At 38.0% G+C, this 24,832-nt stretch overlaps 1 protein-coding gene across 6 annotated transcripts in view; it reads left to right on the top strand.

The window, feature by feature from the left end:
* tfec (transcription factor EC) overlaps nt 1–24,832 on the top strand; it is a 40,417-nt gene that overhangs the window by 11,263 nt on the left and 4,322 nt on the right. The window contains exons 1-4 of one of the 6 annotated variants that reach the window (XM_017494607.3): nt 15,988–16,174; nt 21,914–22,147; nt 22,452–22,553; nt 24,309–24,429. In XM_017494607.3, coding sequence (XP_017350096.1) covers nt 16,118–16,174; nt 21,914–22,147; nt 22,452–22,553; nt 24,309–24,429 — 514 coding nt within the window. In that variant the 5' untranslated portion in view covers nt 15,988–16,117. Of the gene's footprint in view, nt 1–15,987; nt 16,175–19,538; nt 19,638–21,287; nt 21,575–21,913; nt 22,148–22,451; nt 22,554–24,308; nt 24,430–24,832 lie in introns of those variants that run through there. The other 5 variants (XM_017494609.3, XM_017494606.3, XM_017494608.3 and 2 more) reach the window with 5 other exon arrangements.

Below are 24,832 nucleotides of genomic sequence, written 5' to 3'. Positions count from 1 at the left end.
GGTCAGTGTAATCATGCTATTCGGATATTATGTGTATGTGTGTGGGCATTTCGAACTATAGTGCACATGTAGATCTAGGGCAAATGAACATGGTGGTTTTTTACTGTGGACTTTTTTTCATTTTTACTTCCACCTGAGCTAGAAGTGAAGACAAAAAAAATATCCAACTTCCTGTTTCAGTTTTCCTTCTAAATTTTCAAACAGAGAAAAAAGCAGCAGTCAATTTTGTTGATGGAAGGGGAGAGAGAGGTGTTGAGGTGGGTTGACTTGGACACATCAAAGTAGGCCTGAGTTTGGTCTGTTCTACAGCAAGTCTTTCATGTTTAAAGTCTGTATGAGCGAGAGAGAGAGAGAGAGAGAGAGAGAGAGAGAGAGAGAGAGAGAGAGAGAGAGCGCGCGAGAGAGAACATGCATCTTGGAAGAGAAACTTGTCTTTCAGGAAAAGGGTATTCCCTGAGGCAGTTGCGCACAACCATACACACGTGTGTGCACACAGACACATGGAAACAGACAAAGACAGATCCATAGCCTTGTATGTACAAGGGTGCCCTGCTGTGAGGCTGATGTTGGGTCGGGGCAGGTGGAGAGATGTGTAGTAGAGGGGAGAAAGGAAAGGGGCACAGAACTTCATCGGGGCGCATGAGGAGGAGGAGGAGGACTGGTTCTTGGCTGCATGAGCCACTTGAGTTGAGCTGTGATGGGAGACCACCCATCCTTCCTGGCAAAGGGCCAACTGTGACTATATGTCATGTTGTGGCATACTGGGCTGCTGGTTAGGAGAGCAGAACAAATAAGGAATAAAACATTTTCTTTCTTTTTTTTTTTTTTTTTTTTTTGCTTTTGTGGGAAACTAATCCATGACAGAGTGGTGTAATCCCATTTACCACCCCAGAGTTGAATATTTCCCTATAACAGCATGTCCCGAAGTGTGTTATTCCTCTTATACTACCACAGCAGTTTGCCAACAATGGTAATTTTCAATTTATGAATGAATGAGACACGCTTTTAAACAGCTTATAATTAAATAATAATTAAATAATTAAATAATTAAATAATGTTTTGGAACATCTGCAAAACATTTAGTTCCTGTTATCATTTAAGTTATATCAACCTCATCCAACTCTCATTTTTATCTCTGCTGAAGTTAATAAGACAGACAGTTACAGCGAAACCAGAAACTGTTACAACGCACTGATACTCAAAACTCCTTAAATGTTAAATGATTATACATTTTTCTTTGTCAAATTATATCACGGTTTATTATTAGCCTTAGATAAGATTAGACCCTGTGAATGAGCTGTTACTACAGAAAGATAACATATTAGAACAGTTGACCTATCACTTGAATTACAGCCAGAACTACTTCCCAAGCTAGTGTTAAAGAAAATTAATCAACACCTTCTGACCAATCACAGTTAAGAATTCAACAGCGCTGTTGTATCAGTAGTGTTAATGCATATCAAAACCAATCATCATGCACTAAAGATCAAAACACAGTGAGAAAACAGTTATATTAGCATTATGGTGATGGTATATGACGTCATAAAACTATAGGGGGTTGGTGGTAATTAAAAAAAAAATCTTCCAGTATCAGGAAGAGTAAAATACAAATGCCAATGAGTTGTCCAGTTTTGTTTCTATGACAGGGTTGGTTGAGGAGAGATCATGACATAAATGCCAAAAAATAAAAAATCCACTTCAAGCTATATAAACTATATAATAAACTAACTGATTATGACAAAAAGCCACATATTCAAGCAGAAATCAGAGTTTCTCAAAAGTGTAAACAATATCTTATGGGTTCATATAAGCGTCTATGTCTTTTAACAGACACCACCTAGATTTGAGTATTTCACCAAGAATTTCACCAAAATAACTGAATGACATGACAGATTGGGATGTTCCTGTTGCTTTATTAGTGTGGCAATACCCTACTGTTTAGTGCTTGTTGTCTCAAACTTTGATCTATGAGAGTTACGTCCCTCTAATAGGATTAAGTCCTTTTATGTGCTCTGTACTTAAGTACTGTGTGCACTGTGGATCAGAGCCTGACCTGCCCTGCATCACCCTGTCTTTCCACAGCTGAGACAATACAAGTAGGAATTTTAAGACAAAACTTCAAATAATCCTATGACTATGGCCATAGGAGGTTAGCACTATGTCCAGAGAAGACAGAGAAGCTCATTCTCATTCAAGTGCTGGACACAGATGTATGTCAGGAAAGAGTCAGGTGATATAGAGAAAGACCACCGACTAGTGACAGTCAGCTGAATGAAACTAACACAACACTGACCTTTATTATTTCACTATGCTGCATATATAGATAGTTGGGCATGTAAAGATCCCAAAAATACAAAACTATAGACTACAGAATATCACAAGAATATATAAGTATATGTACTGTGTATGTAAAGAAATTCTGTAAAGTAAAAAGCAGTAGACAGAAAACTTTTGGCTAAAGTAAATATCTGGATGAAATTAATGTACATAAAAAAATACAGTGCCTCATCTGACATTCACACTTGTAAGTGACAAGTTGCTCATTAGTTATAGTTTACAGTGCCCTCCACTAATATTGGCACCCCAAAGAAGGCTGTGAAAAATTGTCTTTTGTTTAACCTTTTGATCTTTTGTTTAAAAAACAAAACAAATCAAAACAAAAACTCTCATGGAGATCAAACAACTGCAAACACAACACAGGTTTATCAAAAAAAAAAAAAACTTTGTTAAATATAGGTGTGCAACAGTTATTGGCACCTTTATGAATTCATATGAGAAAAATGTATTCCCATTGTGACTATGAACAGGAAATTGTTCAACCATGACTTCCTGCTTCATACCTGAAGCAGGGGTATAAATATAACACATAGGCCAAATTCCCTTAAAAATTAGTAAGACCAAGGAATATAGCTGTGATTTGTGGCAAAAGCTTGTTGCGCTTCACAAAATGGGAAGTGACCATAAGAAAACAGCACAAGTATTGAAAATGCTCATTTCCACCTTCAGGGCAATAATTAAGAAGTTCCAGTCAACTGGAAATGTTGTGAATCATCATGGAATTGGACGTGTGTCTATATCGTCTCAATGCACTGTGAAGAGGATGGTTCGAGTGGTCTAAAAATCTCCAGGGATCACAGCTGGAGAATTGCAGTAGTTAGTTACGTCTTGGGGTCAGAAATTCTCCAAAACTACAATCTGAAGTCACCTACATCACCACAAGTTATTTGGAAGGGTTTCAAGAAAAAACCCTCTACTCTCATCCAAAAACAAACTCAAGCATCTTCAGTTTGCCAGATACTACTGGAACTTCAAATGGGATCGGGTTCTATGGTCAGATGAAACCAAAATAGAGCTTTTTAGCAATAAACACCAGAGGTGGTTTTGGCACACATAGAGATGTAGCCATATGGAAAAGTTCCTAATGCCCACGGTTAAATATGGTGGTGGCTCTTTAATGGTTTGGGGCTGTTTTTCTGCCAGAGGACCTGGACATTTTGTTAGGATACATGGCATCATGGACTATCAAATATCAACGGATATTAAATGAAAACCTGACTCCCTCTGCCAGAAAGCTTAAAATGGACCATGGTTGGATCTTCCAGCAAGACAATGATCTAAAACATACATCAAAATCGAGACAAAAATGGTTTACTGACAACAAAATCATGGTCCATCATGGCCATCCCAGTCCCCTGACTTGAAACCCATAGAAAACCTGTCTGGTGAACTGAAAAGGAGAGTCCACCAGCCTGGACCTTGAAATTTGAAGGATCTGGAGAGATTCTGTATGAAGGAATCGTCTCAGATCCCTTGCCATGTATTCTCCAAACTCATCAGGCATTATAGGAGAAGACTCAGAGCTGATATCTTGGCAAAGGGGGTAGCATAAATATTGATTAAAAGGGTGTCAATAATTGTTGCACAGCCTCATATTTAGGGCGGCTGTGGCTCAGTTGGTAGAGTGGGTTGTCCACTAATCGTAGGGTTGGCGGTTTGATTCCCAGCCCGCATGACTCATGCCGAAGTGTCCTTGGGCAAGTCACTGAACCCCAAGTTGCTCCCGATGGCATGGCAGCTCTGCTACCATTGGTGTGTGTGTGTGAATGGGTGAACGAGACACAGTGAAAAGCGCTATATAAGTGCACCATTTAGAATATTTAACAAAGATATATTTTTTGGAAAAACCTGTGTTTTGTTTGCAATTGTTTGATATCCATGAGAGCAGAATATTTTTGTGTTTGGTACATATTTAATGAAAGGTTGTATATGACAGGACAAGATATAGCAATGATTATAAGGTTTTCTTCCATTTTTGTTGGTCAGACTGTAAATGGGAACTAATTGCAGATACTAAAGTTGTGAGTAGGGAATTGAAGAAATGTTGGACCACATGCATCATAGAGTTGGCCTGAGAAATCCTTTGAGCCAGTCATTGAAATGTGTTGCTTCACCAAGTCATACCAAATGTGTATTTGCTGAAATCCTGGGTCCATGTTGGGTATATAGAAAATAAATGGTTGCTTATCACTTTGTCACTAGCTAGTGGTAATGTAGGGCAAGACTTTTGCACAGTACTTTCACATCAATTGAAACATAAATACTTGCTTTTTGGTTGAGGGTGAGTGCAGGCAAGCAGAAACCCAGTGTGGCTAACTGGAGATTAAGACCTATTTAACAGAAACTAAAAGGACTGTTATTGGCACTGTGCCACATTGGGAGTAAGATGTTTCACCACATCCTGCACCCAGAGGACCTCACAGCACCAGCAGCTTTACCCCAGTGTAACCAGCAAGCTCCCGCTCTACTCTCTCCACCCTGGCATTGGTGGGTCCCGCTAATGAGCCTACATACTCTCCTTTATGAGATTAATGCAGTACATGTAGCAGGTGTCTGCCAAAATTCCAGCCCTATTTAAACCTCCCGGCCCATACCAGCCCTGTAATCCTATTAGCTCTAATTGAGTGAAGTCGGCAGTCTTTTTCAGTTTAACCAAGTTCAGCCACTAATAGGATTCAAAAAGAAAAAGGCTCAATGCATGGAATATGTGGGGTTTTAGTAGGAAGACAAGGGCATCTCTATGTCTGAGGGTTCCTGAGGGGGTAAACCAGCCAAAGATGATGAAAGAGATGCATTAAGGCCATGTTTTACTGATTTCCTCTCTCTCTTTCTCACCAAAAAACACACACTGCAATAAACTACAGCACAACAGTGCCATGTGCCTAATACTTTTTTTTTTAGTGTTTCTGACAGTGTGAGACAGTTCTGACAGTTAATGGTCATATACATAACATGCTTCTAAAGCTGAATCAAGAAACCAAAGATATAATTTTGCAAAGCGTAGCTGATACTTATACTGACCTTTTAAAATAAACCCACGGTGTGTCTTGTATCTTTTGCATTTTTGAATCTTTCTGTGTGACATCCTCCTGTTTAACCTTTGGCCCCTGATCAGTGTGATAGGGTGTGAGTCTAGACAGGAATAAAGCCTGATTCAATGCATAAATAAAGACCTTTTCCATCCCCATCAGTCAACATCTCTCCAAAGTAATCAGGCCCAGGCAATGCTCTGTGATGTTTCCTGAAGAAGCTGTTCTTTTTTAATATAATTATCCAGAAAGATTCATTCTGATAAGTCTGTTTTGTCTAACAAATGACACGTCTTCCTGCTTGTGGTGAGAGAGGGAGAGGGATGATTCTCTAGCCTGGGAGCACTGCTTCTGTGATTGCTGCTATGGAGAAAATAAGTATTCACACAGGAACCAGATCATTTGTTTAGTATCTTATAATGTTTGTTATTCTTTACAATATCTGACTGCTTCTAAAAGTGTCGAAGATCCTATAGTTCTAAAGATCCTATAGCTTCCCACACAAATAATAAGTAATTATTGAGTTAATTGTAATCCTTAAATCCTTATCCGGAACAAGAACCACTATGCATCATGCATTGTGAAAACGTGTAATTTTAGGTGTACAGTGACTTTTGTTTTGCAACATCATGCATCCCATAACAACAGTTTCTCAAAGTGGGGTCTGTGACGCATAGCTAGGTGGTCCATGATTTTCTAATTTTGTAAGAGTTGTGGAAACCACAACCATTATCAATGTTATTATGCCGACAAACAATCTCAACTGGAATCTAATGACAATTGTAATAAAAATTGCTTCTATTGGATCCTTAACATTCCTATAACTGAACACATACACATTAGTTAGCATGAACAGATAATGTGTTCTAAACACATGCAAATATAGATAAGAATAGGGGAATATGAAACTATTCATTAAAAAAAAATAATTACAGGGCATCAGGACTGAGATCACACTGGACACAACAAAACAATCGCACACATGTGAGTTTTTTAAAATTCATGTGAGTGTGAGTGAGCAGGAAAGAAAGCTGTGAAATATTGGCGGTGCCAATAATTGTTGCAAACCTATATTTAACAAAGATATATATATTTTTTGATAAACCTGTGTTGTGTTTGCAGTTGTTTGATATCCATGAGAGCAGAGTATTTTTGTAAAATTTTTTAAACAAAAGATAAAAAGGTTTAACATTAAAGACAATTGATCACAGCCTTCTTTGCCCATATTTACCAAGGGTGCTAATATTAGTGGAGGGCACTGTGACTGTATGGCCGCAGTGGTTTAAATAAGGCAAATTTATATTTTGCAAATAGAACCAAGGACATTTCATGGCCAAGTACAAACAATAATAACTGCATGAGATGAATTATGAAATGGAGTGTACCTCTGGGGGTTTTTACTGGGTGTATTAAAAAAAAGAAAAAAAGACACAACTATTCTACAGATATTTGGAGCATTAAACAGATATACAGATTGTCTTACATTGTATTACCCTCCTATAACATGTACAACATTTGGAAGAATGTTAAGTTTGAGCAGGGTCAAACGCCTCACTACTGTGGGAAGTTGATTTCCGGTATAATATTTTGTTTGCATCCAGTAAAGATCCATTGTATATATAAACCAGCAGCTACATTTGCTAGATATACTCACATTCTTTACCATATATTATGATGTCTTCAGTGCCAATGTTTACTGTGTAGAGCATAGAGTCATCTCCATTATGTACAGTTGAGTGCAAAAGTTTGCATCCCCCGTGTCTGGGGTTGGGGTGGAAGCTGTATAGCGATTTTAAATAAATACATAAACACAGAATAAAAAACAAACGGCTGGGACTAAAAAGATCATTCTAAAATTCTCAGTGAATATTTATATCACAATTTAGAGATTTATATTACAATTTAGATTTATCATTGCTGATATCTAAAACTACATTTTGCACAATTTGTGGAGTATCTATGAACCCTAACACACTAAATGTTTTGCTGGTATAAATGAAATTACATTGTCTTGCTCATTTTGTCTGAAGGCAACACCTTTGCATTCAAATATATGCTGGTCTGTAATAGAGCATGCATGTACGTGTACACACACACACATGCACGCACGCATGCATGCACACGCACACACACACACACGCACATACACAAAAGCACCAAAACATATCAGGGGAAGTATCCCAGTGTGAAGGAATTGGATTTTACAGCTGTAATTAGGGTGATGTGTTACTGATTGCACACATATTACTGTCTCTCACTGTAAAAATGCCCTGTGGTGCTGTCACCTGTCCTGGGAAAAAGGTGTCCATGACAGAAACAAGGCCAGATGCTAAAAAAGGACAACTGCTAATAAACACCGGATTGAGGTTAAATACATGCTATTCATTGATTTATTTATGCAATGATTACAAAGTAACAAAGATAGAACCATCCCCAAATTGGCTTGAACTTGTTGAAAACTTTTTATTGTAATTGAAAAAAAATCCCTGTAACCCTTTACAACCCCTCATTATTATTCACACATTCACCTTAGATAATATTACTCAATAACCATAAATTATTGAGTCAAACTAAAACTAACCGGTATGTAATTATGAGAGAGAGCAATGTAAGTCTTGGTTTTGGGAGGTTAAAGGGTTACAGGGAAGTTTGAAAACCAGAAAGGAACAGCTTTCTAAACATGCTAATGACCAGAAGGTTATGAGTTCAAATTGCTGGATTTGAAGTCCCTCAACGTTAAGCTCTCAAAAACTTTCCTAAACTTTTCCATCTTCTCTACAAACGTTAAACTTTCTGTATTATATGACTTTCCATGCCCTGCGATAGACTGGCATCCCAACTATGTTGTATTCCTGCTTCATTACCTGTGTTCCCGGATAGTCTCCAGATCCACCATGAACCAGACCAGGATAAAGTGGCTACTGATGGTGTATGAATGAATGAAATACTTTTCATATTCACTTGGTTGACATATCTCAATCAAGGGTTATAAGAGAACAAATACTAGAGCTTCTTTTTGAAAGCAATTTAAGCAGAAACCTTATGGCTGTAATGTACCACTGTTCCTCTGCAACGAATATTATCAGTATTTTTTTATCATTAGTATTTCAATTTCCCTTGGGGAAAATGAGGCCATCCAGACTTCTACGTCTCATTGGAGAAGCCTTTTAAGAGAACCCATATGGAGAACGCTCATTTAATAACACTTTTATTCTCCTTTTTCTTTAAGTTTGGTACCTAATCAATAAATCTGCTATAGTGTGGTCCTCTGAGACACTAAGAAATGACACACCCAGCATCTTATTACTGCTCGTCATTTCAGCTGCTCTCTGATACACATCAACCCCCTCAATCAGTTCAGGACCCCCAATATTACTCTCCACTGGGGAGATTATGAAGTATAAAGGAAGCGCAAAATAAGCAGAATGAACAAGAGAGAGAAATGGAGGGAAATCAAAGAGTTGGATTAATTGGTATAATGCAAGGTGGCTGAGCACAGCAAGAGAGAGCACTAGTACTGGGAGAATCCGAGCTATCCTCAAGTTAGACCATTTGCACAATTAAGCAACTCACCTCTGACCCCAAGTAGAATAATTAATGAATAACAGAGAGGATAAAGACAAAAGGTGCAGAGTAGTTGGGGTGAGTGAAAGTGAGTTATACATCAAAGAATGCCAGTAATTGGCCCTGCGGTTTTCATTCCTCGCCCTATTTCTTTCAATTCATTGACTCAAAATAATGGGTTCAGGTTCATTATCAACAGATCGTAAGCTAAGCGGTACAAAACTTCGACTAGGCTGTGCATGTGTGTGAGGATGTGTGTAGTGTGAGTGTGTGTGTGTGTGTGTAGTCCTGATGGTTGACTGATACCCACAGACTTGCCAACAGGCTGGAAGGGAAAAGTTGTGAGCTATATTGCGGTCCCAGAGAAGAGGTTGAGGTTGTCAGTTGTTTAGAACAATTTGTTAACCTGTCTCATCATCATGCTGGAATATAGCTGGTATGGCCAGGTAAGTCTGTCTGGTCTTTAAAAGTAAATTTTGACTTAGATCAAATATGTATTGATTTCCATTCTGACAAACTGTATCATGTGACTGTATCATGATATATTGTGACAAGCATTTATAGGTTATGATAAATTAAATGCAAGAAGTGAAACTTTTAACGTTTATATTGCTTCTACTTTCTGAAAGTCATCACCACTGACAATCTTGAAATGAAAAATATGTACTTATATAAGATAGAACTGATATCTACAATGATTTTCATATTACTATTAGGTTAGAGGAAAGTTTTTAAAAGTACTAATAACAGTAACTTAAGAAAAAATACATTTCGGCTGATCAGTAATTCACTTGCAGAATCTCTCATGAATTACAAACAATGTGATAGGCCACGTAAATTAAACTATGATAATGTGAAGTTAAAATAATATGCTTTAAATACATTTATTTACATTTACGTTTACTCATTTAGCAGACACTTTAATCCAAAGCGACTTACAAATGAGGAAATACAAGAAAAATCATCATTGTCCTTCTGACACTTACTTGGAAAAGGAATACATCTAAGAAGCTGACAATATTAATGTGTATAAAATAATTTTTTACTGGGACCGAACCCCAAGACTAAAGAGTAAAAAAAAGTATGTTGTGTGTAAACAGTACAGAAAAAAGAAAACTAAAAAATACAAGGTAGAGAGCATCTATCTGTAACATTTACCCTGTTCCAACTACTGAAAGTTTTAAGATAGTTACATGACGTCCATTCTACTGCAGTACGAGAGGTGTGTACCGTATGAGACCATTATGTATGAATCAGGTTCCAGGACTTGCTCTTATAAAAGAGTAAGATTGTGCATATGCAACATTGTGTTTGGGTGTGTGTACATGGTCCATTTCCTTCTTGGGGACAATATCAGTCATTCACCTCTTGATGCTCAGGGAAAGCCTACAAATGGCTCTTATGTCAAAGAGCACAATTCAGGACATGACCCAGTGCATCGCGTGCAATTTGCCATACTCATTCATGCAATTCCACCTCTCCATGCTTAATTCAATTGCTGGAACCTGGGTGATAAAGCTTATCACACGTGATGAGGTTGAGATTCAGCAGACAAGCCGTCCTCACAATCCAACCTTGATCTGACTTAACTTCCAAACCTGAGAGTCATGTCAGGTAACTAATAGTCCAACATGTCTGACGTTTGGCTTTTGGTCTGAGGGGCATCCTGGGGGGATAAAAAGAGAGGTGTCATGCCATGTTAGCCTCACGCTGGAGCAAGGCTCCGAGTAAACTTTAAAGAAATAGTCTGTCAGGAATGTTGGATTTCCTCCAGCTGATTGACTTATCAATGCGTGTTGGTGAAAGCGTGAGAGAGACATCATTTTAGAACTAGCACTGCTGAGATCCTGACATATGGAGTTGAAAAACAGGGGGAAAACAACAAAAGAGACAAACTGATAAATCTGAGAATCCATGGGACACTTGAGCATATTTAATGCATAAGGAACTCCATGCAGTAGGTTTTATACCAGCCTTATAAATAAGAGGCTTTGGACATCTTTTTTTCTCATCTTCCTCAGTTAATTAATCAGTTTAGAAAAAGCGAGCCAGGTTGAAACATAGAGCTTTGTAGTATTTCAATTTCAGATTCAATTTGATTGATTTCAAAGCACACTGGACAATTAATAGGTCTTTAATAGGTCGCTATAAATATTATGCATAGCTTGCATATAAAAAAGCGATTTAACTGATTATATGTTTTTAGATTTAAAAATAGGCTGTAGCAAGCTGAGAACGGGTCAAAGTTGAGTTTAAGAAGAACCCAAGAAATCATGCAGTGACTGAAAAGGAGACATTAGGACAGAACTATGCATAAACTGATCACTCTTATGTGTATGTGTGTATGTGTGTGTGTGTGTGTGTGTGTGTGTGTGTGTGTGTGTGTGTGTGTGTGTGTGTGTGTGTGTGTGTGCGTGTGTGTGTGTGGAGATTTCAGTTCACTGTAAATGCAGTGTCACAAGCATAACCAAAAGCTATTGTTGCACACTTGGCTACAAAACTCTTAACAGCATGACCTCAGAGTGGAACACAGACACACACACATGCACACACACACACACACACACACACACACACTTGAAAAGCTACAGCACAAGCAATCCTTTGTCCTAACCCAAACTGTGTATTATTAGTTCGGGTAAGGTCAAATTTGATTAAATTTTCTGCTTAGTTCTCATTAACTGCCTACTGCATTATTTAATTTGTTAATTTCCTGCAATTTAATTACAGCTGTAACAGTTCAGCCAAAACTTTTGAACAGCACTTAAAACATTTGGCACTTTGTGTGCACTTGCAAAGAGTTACATCTATTTGACTTAATTTTTGAACAAAGGTCAGAGGAACTATCAGCATTAAAACGGATCAGGATTGAAAGTGACACTTAAATAAGGGAAATAGCTGTGATAATGTTGTCTTGTATGTATATTTTTTTTGTCATTGTCAACAGAGTTTCAGCTTGCTTGTGAATTTGTCACGAACCATTTAGATGATATTAGAAACAGACTTCTAAGGCCGGTTCAAACTGATCTTCCATCCAGCACAAATCAACATCCCCTTTGCAGAATGGATTTTATGGTGCAATTTGTTCATGTTATTTAATCTTTCTTGACATTTAGAATTAAAATAATTGCATTGAAGCTTTTTAAGATTGATGATTACAGACTTGTATATAAGCTATACTGGCTTTCACCTTAATGAGTGTAAACATGTTGTTTGCAGTATTTTTCCTGAAAGAGTGAATGCATCTACTCATGCTTTCCTGGTGCTGCACTCAGTTGCAATAAAAAAATAAAAGCTTTAATCAAACAATGTAGTCCAAAAAGCCATAAAACCATCTCAACTTCTTCCTGTGCTGAACCCTGACATTCATATTCTTCTTGACCATACCAAATCTCTCCACATTAGGGTATTACGCACAGACCGTAACAATCCATTTTGTTGTTAGAAGCCAGTGATTTGGCTAAGTCCAGATAAAGTGCTCCTTTTAAATGAACAGCTTACCCATAAGCCTCTGTACTGCAGGCGCTCAGTGCTGTTTATGGACCCGGTATGTGAGGGGAAGACATATGACACACTGGTCTGGTCACTTTGTAGAATTTGAAGTGGGACCAGTACACAGGGGAGGGTCAGAATGGAGAAACAGTGAGAATCCTGGATGACACTGAAATCTTAAAATGGAGATTACACATGACAGGAAAATATAACTTGTATGTGACATTCTTCCTTATAGTTTTGGGATCATCATACAGATTCAGGCCGCTGTTTTAAGTGACATCTTTGGGGCACACTGGCAGAATAAGTTGGGAAGAAAGTGCAGGGCCATTTATAATCACTTTCTGTTTGTGGCATCAGGGTGGAGGTGTGTGTGTGTGTATGTTTATACTCCTACTAATACAATTAATGTTGCCTGAAAAGTAAACAATCTCTGATAAATTTTTTAAATAACTTAGGAAGATTTTAAACAGGATCTTAATGAAAAGGGTGTGTGTGTATCATTCATTCATTCACGGGGTGGCATTGGGTTTGGAGTGTATTCCGTGGGCATGAAGCGGAAATAGACCCTGGATAGGACGGCAAATCTGTGTGGGCCACCATGCACACACATTGACATCTAGGGACAATTTAGCATAACTAAGCCACATTGCATGTTTTTGAGATATGATGTATGTTAGGTCAAAATCAATGAATGTGTGTGGTGGTGGATCTTCAGACTCCTGACCTAATGGTTGTGAGTTAAAATACCAGTCTTTGATTGAGCATGGCCCTTAACCTTCAACTGCTCAACTGTAAGCTGAACTGGATATAAAACATCAACCAAACGAGTAATGTGCTTTTATATTTGATGGCTTAAAGATAAAAAAATATATATTTTTAAGCCTTCAAATATAAGACACACTCTTGGAAAAGGGTTTCTCATGTGTTTGAGGTTACTAAAGGGTTTCTGCTCTGAATCTGAAAGGGAAATCTTCTGTTTCTATAGTTTCTCTTTCTACTGCTTATATTGGGACATTATGGGAATTCACAAATGCACTGCTTTGAGCAGACTCTCAAAATATTGCAATATGTAGTAAATATGAACTCCTTCAAAGGTTCCCCAGAGAAACCAACTTGAGAACGCTTTATACACCCCCCGTTTTTTTTAGAGTGCAAGATATAAATTTGGAGACGGAATTGTACACAAATTAAATGGCTAGACATGATCATTTTGGATGAACTGATGAATGACTGACTGTACTTCATTAAACAATAAACTATGGACAAATCATGCAGTCTTTTGATTATATTAGTACAACTAAAACTTGAATGACAAAAATGAGGATGTGGGACATGTACACGTGCATAATAACTAACGCTGAGTGTGCATGTCTGAGTGATGATTTTCAGTTGCAGTTTTTGCCGCAGTGTTGAGGCACTTCAATGCTTTTTGTAGATTATCAAAGGTAATTTATGGAGCGGGGTCTTGCTGTGACCTTAGCTTTCTTTATTTTATGGATCCTTGTATGTCTACGAACATGTATTTCAGTTGCTGGCGGCAGTCTTGATCTGATCACTGGCATGCATGTCCTAAGGCCACAATTAGATCTGGCTGTGTAGCTGGGAAAGAAGAGAAGCATTCCTCTAAGGTGTTCCTCTGAACGGCTTGCCTTGTTGGCTTTGACACGGGCACAGTTTAATTGATTTAGGGCAAAAATCACATTAGTGCTAATTGCAGCATTTCTGAAAAGTCTGGCTGCACTGACTTCCTGTTTTCTGCCCAAGCATACAAAAACCTCTTAGCAGTGTATGAAGCTGTTTATATAACACATATTGCATGTAATGTTCTTTTGTCTTGTTGTAATTATTTGAAAATGACCTGCACATGTAATGCCTGTTTACGGGTACAAATAAAAATCATATTCATCGTTTCATATTCTATACACCAAAGTACATGTCTATATATGCATTTTAGATCTGTTACATAATATGTGTATATATGCATTTTATATATGTATCTTACTCTTTGTTGATAAATGCAGTGGAGAGAACGGACCAGCATTCCCGTAATAAAGTAAAAATTGGTGTAATATTTAATTTTGATATAAATCATTAAAGTGCACCTGCTATTATGCATTCCTTTTCTACTTGGATAAAACAGACCTCAGATGTGTGAGCTGGACTTTGAAGTCTTGTCTTAGAAGCAGACCAACTTTTACAGGAAGTAGCTCATGTTTTATGCACGCTGTGTGCGGGACTAACAAAGGTGAGCTGTCATGCTGGGACATGAGAAAATGGCTAACTAGTACTTTTGGCACGGCTAAACATAGGAATAAATGTAGGAAGAGGGGCAGTTTTATATTTTGTGCACTTCCATATTTCATTTGTTTTTGAGGTTATTTATAGGCTAACAGATGAATTTAGATGAATAGATTAGAAGCAGTGAGGGGGCGGAGGTGCCACTTACGGGTTATTGGACTTCGGTATCAGAGTTCCAAGCTCTTTGATTCTGTAGTTGATGTTGTATCGCCGCCTTCTTTCAACTGTCAAACGAGAAAATGAACATTATCACTACACATGCCACACACACACACACACACACACACACACACACACACACACACACAAACATGCACAGTACAACACTGTGCATATTCAAAGCCTTTCTTGTGTATTGTCAGAAACCTTCCTCAGCATTTCTATCATTTCAAGAAACAAAAACGCAGAAATATTTAATTTCAGCAATAAAAAAAAAATACAGCATCTGAACGCTGAGGAAAGAGCTCTACACTTTATCAGGCATGTAAAGTGTAATGACTGCAATGTCATCCATCACACTGTTGATCATGTAACGCAATTACGGCCTTTTCATGGCTGTTATTATCACCCAAGCCTCATCAGCTGTGCACTGATCAAATTCAGTATGACTCAGTGATTAAAATACAACACAGCATAATGTTTTCCATGCTGTGGAAATGCATCCCCAATGTCTCTGAAATATTGTCAAACCATCTGGATTTTCTTATTACTGTGCTCAGATACAAACTCAAACCCTCACTCTTCCATGTTCTGTATCCAGAGCAATGTCATGCACCATGTGACCTCTAGTGAATGAGTATGTGTGCCAGGAAATCCCCTTTAAATAATTTTTTGCTAGCGTGTTTATGTGATGTTGTATATAGTGCATGAGTGTGCTTTCTGCACAGAGGTGTGTGTCAGGGAGATAACCTGTGACTGGAATGTGCTGAGTAAGAAAATGTGTACAGGCAGAAAGGAAAGATCCTAGAACACAACACCCCCCCTCCACTTCCCAACCAGTTCGTCCCTTGTTCCTCTGCTTTCAGCCATCGAAAAATTTTGCCTCTGTCAGGCCTTTGGCTAATAGTTAGTGGTGGAGTAAAACCTCGCAGAGGAAGCCTGGGTGCTGAGAACGCTGATGTGTCATGTCTTCCTTCCCTGGCTTGGCTTTTAACATACACTGTTCAGGAAAATAACACACACACACACACACACACACACACACACACACACACACACACACACACACACACACACACACACACACACACATCTTTCTACTTTCCGTTCCTGACTGCATACCCAGCAGGCTGACTCACTGCAACTCCTTCTTCATTGAGGTTTCAGTGTATAGACATTGGGATTGTGTGTCAAAGATAGAGGTTGTGTAGCTGAATACTTCTGCTGCTGGAGCCATGAGCCATCGTTGTGTAGTCAAAGTCATCTCCCTCACTGAGGTCCAGCTGCTGCCGGTAGGTAGCTGCAGATACAGACAGAGAGAGATCTGTGTTATTTGCAAGGCTTGGTTATGTATTGAAAGTCTATACCTTAATGAGGTTTATGTGTATCTCTATGTGCGTGTGTAAATGCATGTGTGTGTGTGTGCGTGTGTGTGTGCGTGTGTGTTAGCAATGGGGAACTAACAGGCTGCAGAGATTTTGAAAAAATTTCTAGCTATATGAGTTCACCTGACTGTAAATTTAAAAAAAAAATACACACACTGAACATGGTATTTCCTCAGTTGTGGCTGTTTATGTGCATTATTAATATAAAGTAGTTATTGAACTGATTTGATGTTTATAAATTTCATTCAGTTTTTCACTTATAATGTGAATATACCTGACACTGTTACAGTTACCCCGATACTGATACTGAAACCTTGAGCATCAGTCAATATTGATATCCATCCTACTATGCTTTAAAATGATTTTAACTGAAGTACTAGGAATTATGGGAAAAATACCCAGCTAAAACCCAACCTGCACAAAACCATGGCTTTCACACAAAAAACACTTTAAAAATATTACTTTCAACAACTGCATCAAGCCACCAACTCAATGATCACCAAATTGTTGTTTTTTTCTTTTGTGATGCTTTTAGTGCAGCTTGTTTCAGTTGTTGTTTGTTTAGAGGGGTTTCTCCCTTCAGTCTCCTCTTCAGGAGGTGAAATGCTGCTCAATATGGTTAAGGTCTGGTGATTGACTTGGCCTGTCTAAAACCTTCCACTTTTTCCCTCCTGATAAAGGCCATTGTTGAGATGGCAGTTCGTTTTGGATGAGTGTCTTGCTGCATGATAAAGTTCCTCCAGATCAATCTGGATGAATTTCTCTGTAAAATGGCAGACAGAATGTTTCTGTAGGCATCTGAATTCATTCTACTGCTATCATCACACATTATCTTCAATAAAGATTACTGAGTCTGTTCCAGAAGCAGCCATACAAGCCAAAGCCATGACACCACCTCCACCATGTTTCACAGATGAGCTTGTGTGTTTTAGATCATGAGCAGATCCTTCCTTTCTCCACACTTTGGCCTTTCCATCACTTTGGTAGAAGTTAATTTTGGTTCCAGAACTCTGTATTTCTTTGTGAATTCCAATGTGGCTTTCCGACTCTTACTGCTGATGATTGGTTTCCATCTTGTGGTATGGCTTCTACATTTGTGCTCTCGAAGTCTTCTTCGAGCAGTGGATTGTGATACCTTCACCCCTGCCCTGTGGAGGTTGTTGGTGAAGTCACTGACTATTGTTTTTGGGTTTTCTTCACAGCTCCCGCAATGTTTCTGTCATTAGCTGCTGTTGTTTTTCCTTGGCCGACCCATTCGGTGTCTGTTGCTCAGTACACCAGTAGTTTCTTTCTTTTTCAGGATATTCCAAATTATTGTATTGGATATGCCCAATGTTTGTGCAATGCCTCTGATTGATTTTCCCTCTTTTCCTAGCTTCAAAATTACTTGCTTTTCTCTAATAGACAGCTCCCTGGTCTTCATATTGGTTAATCCTTTTTAATGACAAATGCAGTCTTCAGTGAAACTGAAGGCTAAAACCAAGAGAAGATGCTCAGAGCTATTTATTGTTTAAACAATCAATCTAGCAGGACATATCTGGGTAATAAGAAACACCTGTCAGTCACATGTTACAATATTTTTTGCTCGCCTAAAATTGGGTGGTTTGATGCAAAAGGTTCTACGTTTTATGTTGTTTAACTAGAAGTAAATACCAGGAAATAAAAACTGAAATCCTAAACTCTCATCTCATATTCATTTTTTGATCACAAACCCAAACGTCTTCAGTCTAAAAAAACAAACAAAAAAACTGGTCTTGCTGTTCCAATAGTTTCAGAGGGGACTGTATTTGCATGTATTTTTCTCATTTGTAAGTCGCTTTGGATAAAAGCATCTGCTAAGTGAATAAATGTAAATGTAAATGTATAATTTATATGAAAGATGATACCATTTTTTCCTGATAACGATACGATACTGAAACTATCTTCACAAAACCATGGCTTTTACACAAAAATCACTTATACTGCGAACATATTGAAGTATTAAAATATTGAAAATATATGTAAACATATACAGTTCCAAAAAAATCTTATGTATATATATATATATATATATATATATATATATATATATATATATATATATATATATATATATATATATATATATAAGGCAAACTGAGCTACCACTGCCCTATTATAAACAGTGATGTGCAAAGATTTTAGGCACCTTATTTTATTAGTACAAACTTAGTTATAGATTATTAATTTATGACTTCTACATTATCGAGTCAGAACAAAAAACATTTTAAATTCCCAAGCATTAGTTTTCTAGCACAAAATTAAATGTTACAGAAAAATGTTTGTATGTCAGTAAAGAAAGCAGCATATTGGGTAAGAGACTCTTTTCAGACAAAATACACAATGAAGGCTTTATAACACCAAATATCGACTTTGTTTCATTTATTAGAGTTTACTGCTCTTTACCGCATTTTTCTTTAAAATGTAGAATCATTTAATGAAATTATTCTGAAGGCATCTTTGCTCTATAGCATTTCTTTGCATGTGCCGAAAACTTTTGCACAGTACTGTGTGTGTGTGTGTGTGTGTGTGTGTGTGTTTATATATATATATATATATATATATATATATATATATATATATATATATATATATATATTAGTAGCAAACACAAACAAATAAAATTTCATCTGTAGGAAGAAAAATAGGAAGAATAAAGTGCTTATTGGATTTCAGATTTAGCTTATAATGTGATTTTACTTGATGAGACGGGCATCCTTACAATATTAAAAGTGTTTAAAGTGTTTTAATAATACTAATAAAAATAATAATAGTGATATATTTGCACTATATAACACTTTTACATGCATAAATATGTAAAATAATATGTAAATAAAAACATATATGCAAATAAGTAAATAGGAAGGAAAACTGAGAAAACTTGGGTTAATGAATTTCACATTTTTTTTTTTTTAATTCCTGCTGTACTTTCTCTTCCCTTTAGAAAACTTTGTGGTGCAACGATTCTGTGTGTCTCTGACTGAACACAATGTGTCCCATACACTTCTTGAGAACAAACCATATAGCATTAATTATATTCATTCTATACAAGTAATGTACATTTAGGTGTGCTGTATAATGTGCCATGAAAACTGTATCCAGGCTGAGAGAAGTTTATTTGATGTCCTGTGGGTGTTAAGGTATGTCCATGATTTCTACAGTTAGTGATAATCACCCACCCTTGTGTTTCATAACTTGACCTGAAGTGAAACAAGAACTTGGCTAATACTGAAACAGTTGAGCAACGTCTACACCATAATATAGATTACATTCCCACTTCCAGTTCACACTCAGTGCCTGTCTGGAAGCCTGGTTTTTGGACTAACATTTCTAGAAGCGAGAAATCAATAAGGTAATGCAAATAGTCCTTTATTTACGTCTGTCACTCTTTAGAGATTATTCCTTCTCATGGAATTTAGGAATATCATATTAAAGAACAAACTGCTGGATTGACTTGCGCAAGACATGAAATATAATTACACTGTGGATGGAGATTAAGCAGGAGATCTTATTAGTAATTAGATTTCAAGTTTGCAGCATGCCAATATTTTTAGTACCTTAATATTTAACTCCTGGGTGTAAATATGACTTGCAGTGTCCTAAACCTAAGGGCACAACTTGAGACATAATTTTAAGACAGAGGCTGTCCTATTACACTGGTGAAAGTATGTGTGTGTATGTGTGTGCGTATGTGTGTGTGTGTGTGTGTGTGTGTGTTTATTCTGTCCTATCAGCTTATCTCTGCACACAGCCAGTGCAGCTTTACTTATCTGAGTGAGTTCATTAAGCAAAATGAAGTTATGAAGCTACAGTTGTGCATACCCGGGACAAAATCTTCTGTATTGTTGCACAGTTCATATGGAATAAAAGAAATAAAAAAAACCTTTTGTAGTGTTTCTATATTTGGAGGTCTACCAGCTCAACTACTCTTAAATTAGGCAAACCTGTCGTTTTCTATTGCAAATACAATTTTGCATCGGTTTACTAGATGTAGAAAATTAACAGAACGTTTTTTTTTTTCCTGTGAAGAAGCATATAAGACATTCTCTTTGCAGTACTGAAGGCTTTTCAAACTTTTCAAAATATTTTATATATTTATATATTACTCATCAGCTCAATCGCAGTCTTTAGCCTGTTATCATGATATCATGATTGCACACCTTCACACATAACATGTCATTCTCCAGGCCTGCAGCTGGATTCAAATTCCTATTACTATATCTGTATCTCTTACATTTATAATAATACAAGACAGGAAAGGATTCACTCCTCCAAAACCACTGGCAGCGTGAACATCCCTGCCACCAAGTTTACTAGACATATCATCCTGAAACACTGGGCAACCTTTTCTTACAGAGAAAAATCTGATTCATGTGAAAAAAACAAAAAACAAAACAAAAGAGAGATGTGAACTCCAGAAAGTTCTGTGAAAGAAGTGAAAGAACTCTCAACATTACAACATACAAATAATGCTGATTGTAAAGTCATTTTTTCAGAAGGTCATGTCAAATTAGACAAAATAAGCTTGACATTCACTGAGTATATTTTTAGTCCCATGGCAATAAAAGTTATTTTTGGATGTTCTAGAAATAGCCTCAGCTGCCACTGGGTAACTTCACAGCTGGCCCTTTGTGAACTCAGACAACACGAAGACAAAACGGGGTCATTCTGGTCTCTCAAAAAGTGAATACGTCCATCCTATATATAGTTTTACGATGTGTTATGGACTAAAATAAGATAAGGGTTCGGTTCTTGACAGTTAGTTTTTGAGAACTGACAGAGGACAATGGGTCCTCAGAGCGCTGTGTCTTAGATGAGCCCTGGGGTTAGTGAGAAACCACACACAACAAGCAGCATTTGTTTTCGAGCCCCTGAAGCAGAAGTGGAAGAGGGTTGTAGGGGGACAGTTTGGGGACTGGCTACGTCGCACAAACAGAATAAGGCGGTCCTCTTGAATTGGTAATATAGACAAAACACAGGAATCCCATGGTGATCAAACCAACCAGATCAGTATTCTGATGGCTCTCTGTTTGAGGTGATTACCACACTAGGCCATAAAAGGGCAAGCCAGCCTCCCTGTTAATTAGGTCTTTTACTACACCCAGTCGGTTTATAAAGAGTGCTGTAGAGGAGGAGAGAGTCACAACGTATTCACTCAGCAGATAACTTTAGCCTGGGATCCTACTAGAGTTCCTTGTCAGAGCTGCAGAGGACACGCGGGTTCTGAGAATGCCACATTTATCTGATTGTAGCTACTACATGATGCGAGACGGAGCCCAAGTTGCCAGTGTAAGGATATTTTTTTTGACTTGTGATTTGTATTTTTGAAACTATCTGTGGCTGAAGGTCAGGTATGGATGGCATAAGATTCAGCTTGAGAAATGGCCTCAGACATCAGGTTGGAGGGAGTTGACTACCATTTACATCCTAGCATTTTATTACAGAATTTTAAATGTTTTGTAATAAGATAAATCTGTTTTTAGCGAAACCAACAAAAAAAAAGTTAATAAGAGATGTTTATATGGTGCGTTCTCATAAAATGACTATTCCATGTTATTTGTGCAAAATGTAAACTTCATAAGCCTGAAAGTACAATGTGTAATACTGACCATGCCTTTCAATCCACAGGTTCAGAACCACCTGGAGACCTCCAAGTACCACCTCCACCAAGCTCAGGCCCAGCAGGTCAAACAGTACCTGACTTTAGGCACCAAGCTTCCTGGCCAGGCCCACCCACACCCAGGCCAGGCCCTGGGCACAATGCCTGTCATGCGCAACGGCCATATGACACCTGTCAGCGACAACAGCACACCTGGCAGTCCCGTCACCCTCTTCACCCTCGCCAACAGCCACGACACTGAGGTGAGTACCATGCTCCAACCCCCATTCTCCCCACACCATTCATCAATAACATCAAACATGTATCACTGATCAATACCAAAGTAAAAGGTCTCACTAATCTGATAAGAGGCATTTCCATCATGCTGCAGTCTTCTTGTGTGGAGATGATGAAATGCTTGTTATTGGATTAGGAAGCAGCATATCTTTTCCTCTGCACTGTTCTACTCTTCATTGATTTAATGACTATTAACCTTTGTAGATAAAGCTAAAAAGGGACATTTGAGCATGGCAAATACGCTACACTGTAATCAATGTTTTCCTTTAGTTTCCAGTAGATGAAGTTATTGATGATCTCATTGGATTTGAATCTGGGTTCAATGATGGGAGCTTGGAGTGTATGGAGCCTAGCATCATAATGCAAAATAATGTGAGTATGAATTATATTCATTCTTTAAGTATGTGGATCAGCGAGCTTGCTTCTGAAAATCGAATTTAACCACTGTCATTTCTATTAATATGAACATTTTCTGAAAATTACAGAATAAGAATTAAGAAATGATGAGACTCTAATTAATTAAATTACAGCAACACAAATCAGTGGAGGTTTTAGACTAGTCTGCTTTGATAAATCTCTTTAGAAAGATCAGAAGTGCAACCTGAAATGTCGATTCTTGATGTGCATGGGGGAAAAAAAGAGCTTGTCTTTTGTGAGGTCAGATTAAATCCAACTAAGAGTCAAAGTTCATGATATGTGTGTGTGGGGGAAAAGGCTTAAACGGCACTATGTTCTTTGCTGTGTAACAATACAGATTAGTCACCTAATACAATCAGGGAACTGAGTGGTATGCAGAAAATGAGTTGTAATGAGTGAAGGCCTCATATACAGTACATATCCTCCACTACTCTCTCTCATAGGCACTTTAGGGTCAAAACTAAAGTACAGGAGGGAGAAAGAGTAATGTGACTAGATAACAAAGAGAGAAATGCATATAATATGCAAATGTGGAAAAAGTTCATGTTCATCTTAAGAAGTGCAATTTAGCTAAGGAATAAAAATGCATACACAGGTGTCTAGGGATACAAGTGCTCGCTGTGTTTCTTTGACTGGGCAGAAATTCGGCAGCATTTTGCTGATGCTTAGCCTGGACAAAGAACTGCTTGAGCGGTGATTATAACAACACCTGAACTCACCAGAGAGGAATGCGTCAGTGAAAGAGAAACTGTCACGTTGCATTCCACCACACACAAAAAGACAGCGATGGAGAGGAGTCCAGTGTTATAGAGGGCAAAAGAGAGGGAGTGTGCATGTTGAGTATACAGGAGGAAGAGAGAGAAAGAGAGAAAGAGAGAGAGAGAGAGAGAGAGAGAGAGAGAGAAAGAGAGAGAGAATACAAGACAGATTATGTCTCAGCAACGCAGTGAGGCATCAGATTGGGCTAATGCCTCAACTCCCAGTGGGCTTGTTCAGAAATGATACCATGCTTAAACGGATCAATTGATTTTAATTAGTCATACAGTGCTATGCATCACATCGCTTCACGTGTCAACATATCCACGAACACAGATGGGAATGGATTGAAGTGATTACGATACCAGGAGTCAAGGGACTGTAGCAATCTTTCATTTTTGATAAGCATGATTTTCCTCTACTGAGATAACGGCGTACATGCACAGCAAAGCAAAGCTAACAGTCTAATACTGTATCTGCCCAGCTCTTCAGCTAATACGGATCATTTTTAGTCTTTCAATGTGTGTATGAGGAGTGTGTTGACTGTACAATGCACCGTGTTGAGCAGATGCAGCAGGAGGCTAACCCTGACAGGTGATGCTTTCTCTTGCACAGTGCACCTGTCAAATATTGCGTGTGCAAAATGTCAGAACAAGTGTGATCGGCCTGATCCAGGTCTTATAATGTCAGCAAGTGACAGGGACTTCTGAGATTAGATCCCATACATAACCACATGTTTATCCACACGTACATAACATACACTCACATGCTCAATCCCGGGGCCTGAGTTGAAAACATAAAAGGAGAGAAATGAGAAAAAATAGAGAAAATAATCTGTTCTGTAAAACAAATACAAATACTACTATATTCTAATAGAAATATAAATGACAATGAAACATGCTCCTAGAGTTCATCTCATCCTTTCCTGTCTTCCTCTTCCTGTTTATTTCAAAGGTGGCCCTGAACAGCGGCATGCTGGAAGTCTATGGCGGTGACCAAGGTATGACTGCCTCTCATGGTGGACTGACACCCCCCTCATGCCCCCCAAAGCTCTCTGTTAAAATGGAAGTCACAGGTACGGAGCACGGCTGCAGAAAGTCTGCCGTAGATCAATTATCGCTTTAAGGCCCCTAAACATCTCGAATCATTTAAAAAAAATAAGCACAGTTGCACACCGTAAAAACATGAGTACATCTAGAGTAACACTTTTGAGTCCATGTCCAGTGCCTTAAACATAACAAGGATGAATCTGCAAGAAAAACACTCGAGTGTTTTTCAGGTCACTGTCTGCCTGCTTTATTACAGTGACTCAAAGTACACATTGTCCGACTTCCTCTTTTACTACACTCATTTCTCATTTTCAATGCTTCAGTTAACTGAATATGATGGGATGTATCTCTTGTGTTGTATATATTGCACAAAGAGGCCCCCCAATCCGTGAAAGCCATGCATCAACTAAAGCTAATTGATTTAGGAAA

Source organism: Ictalurus punctatus, chromosome 19 (genome assembly GCF_001660625.3).
Source record: "Ictalurus punctatus breed USDA103 chromosome 19, Coco_2.0, whole genome shotgun sequence".
NCBI lineage: Eukaryota > Metazoa > Chordata > Actinopteri > Siluriformes > Ictaluridae > Ictalurus > Ictalurus punctatus.
This window is presented reverse-complemented; position numbering and strand designations above follow the sequence as displayed.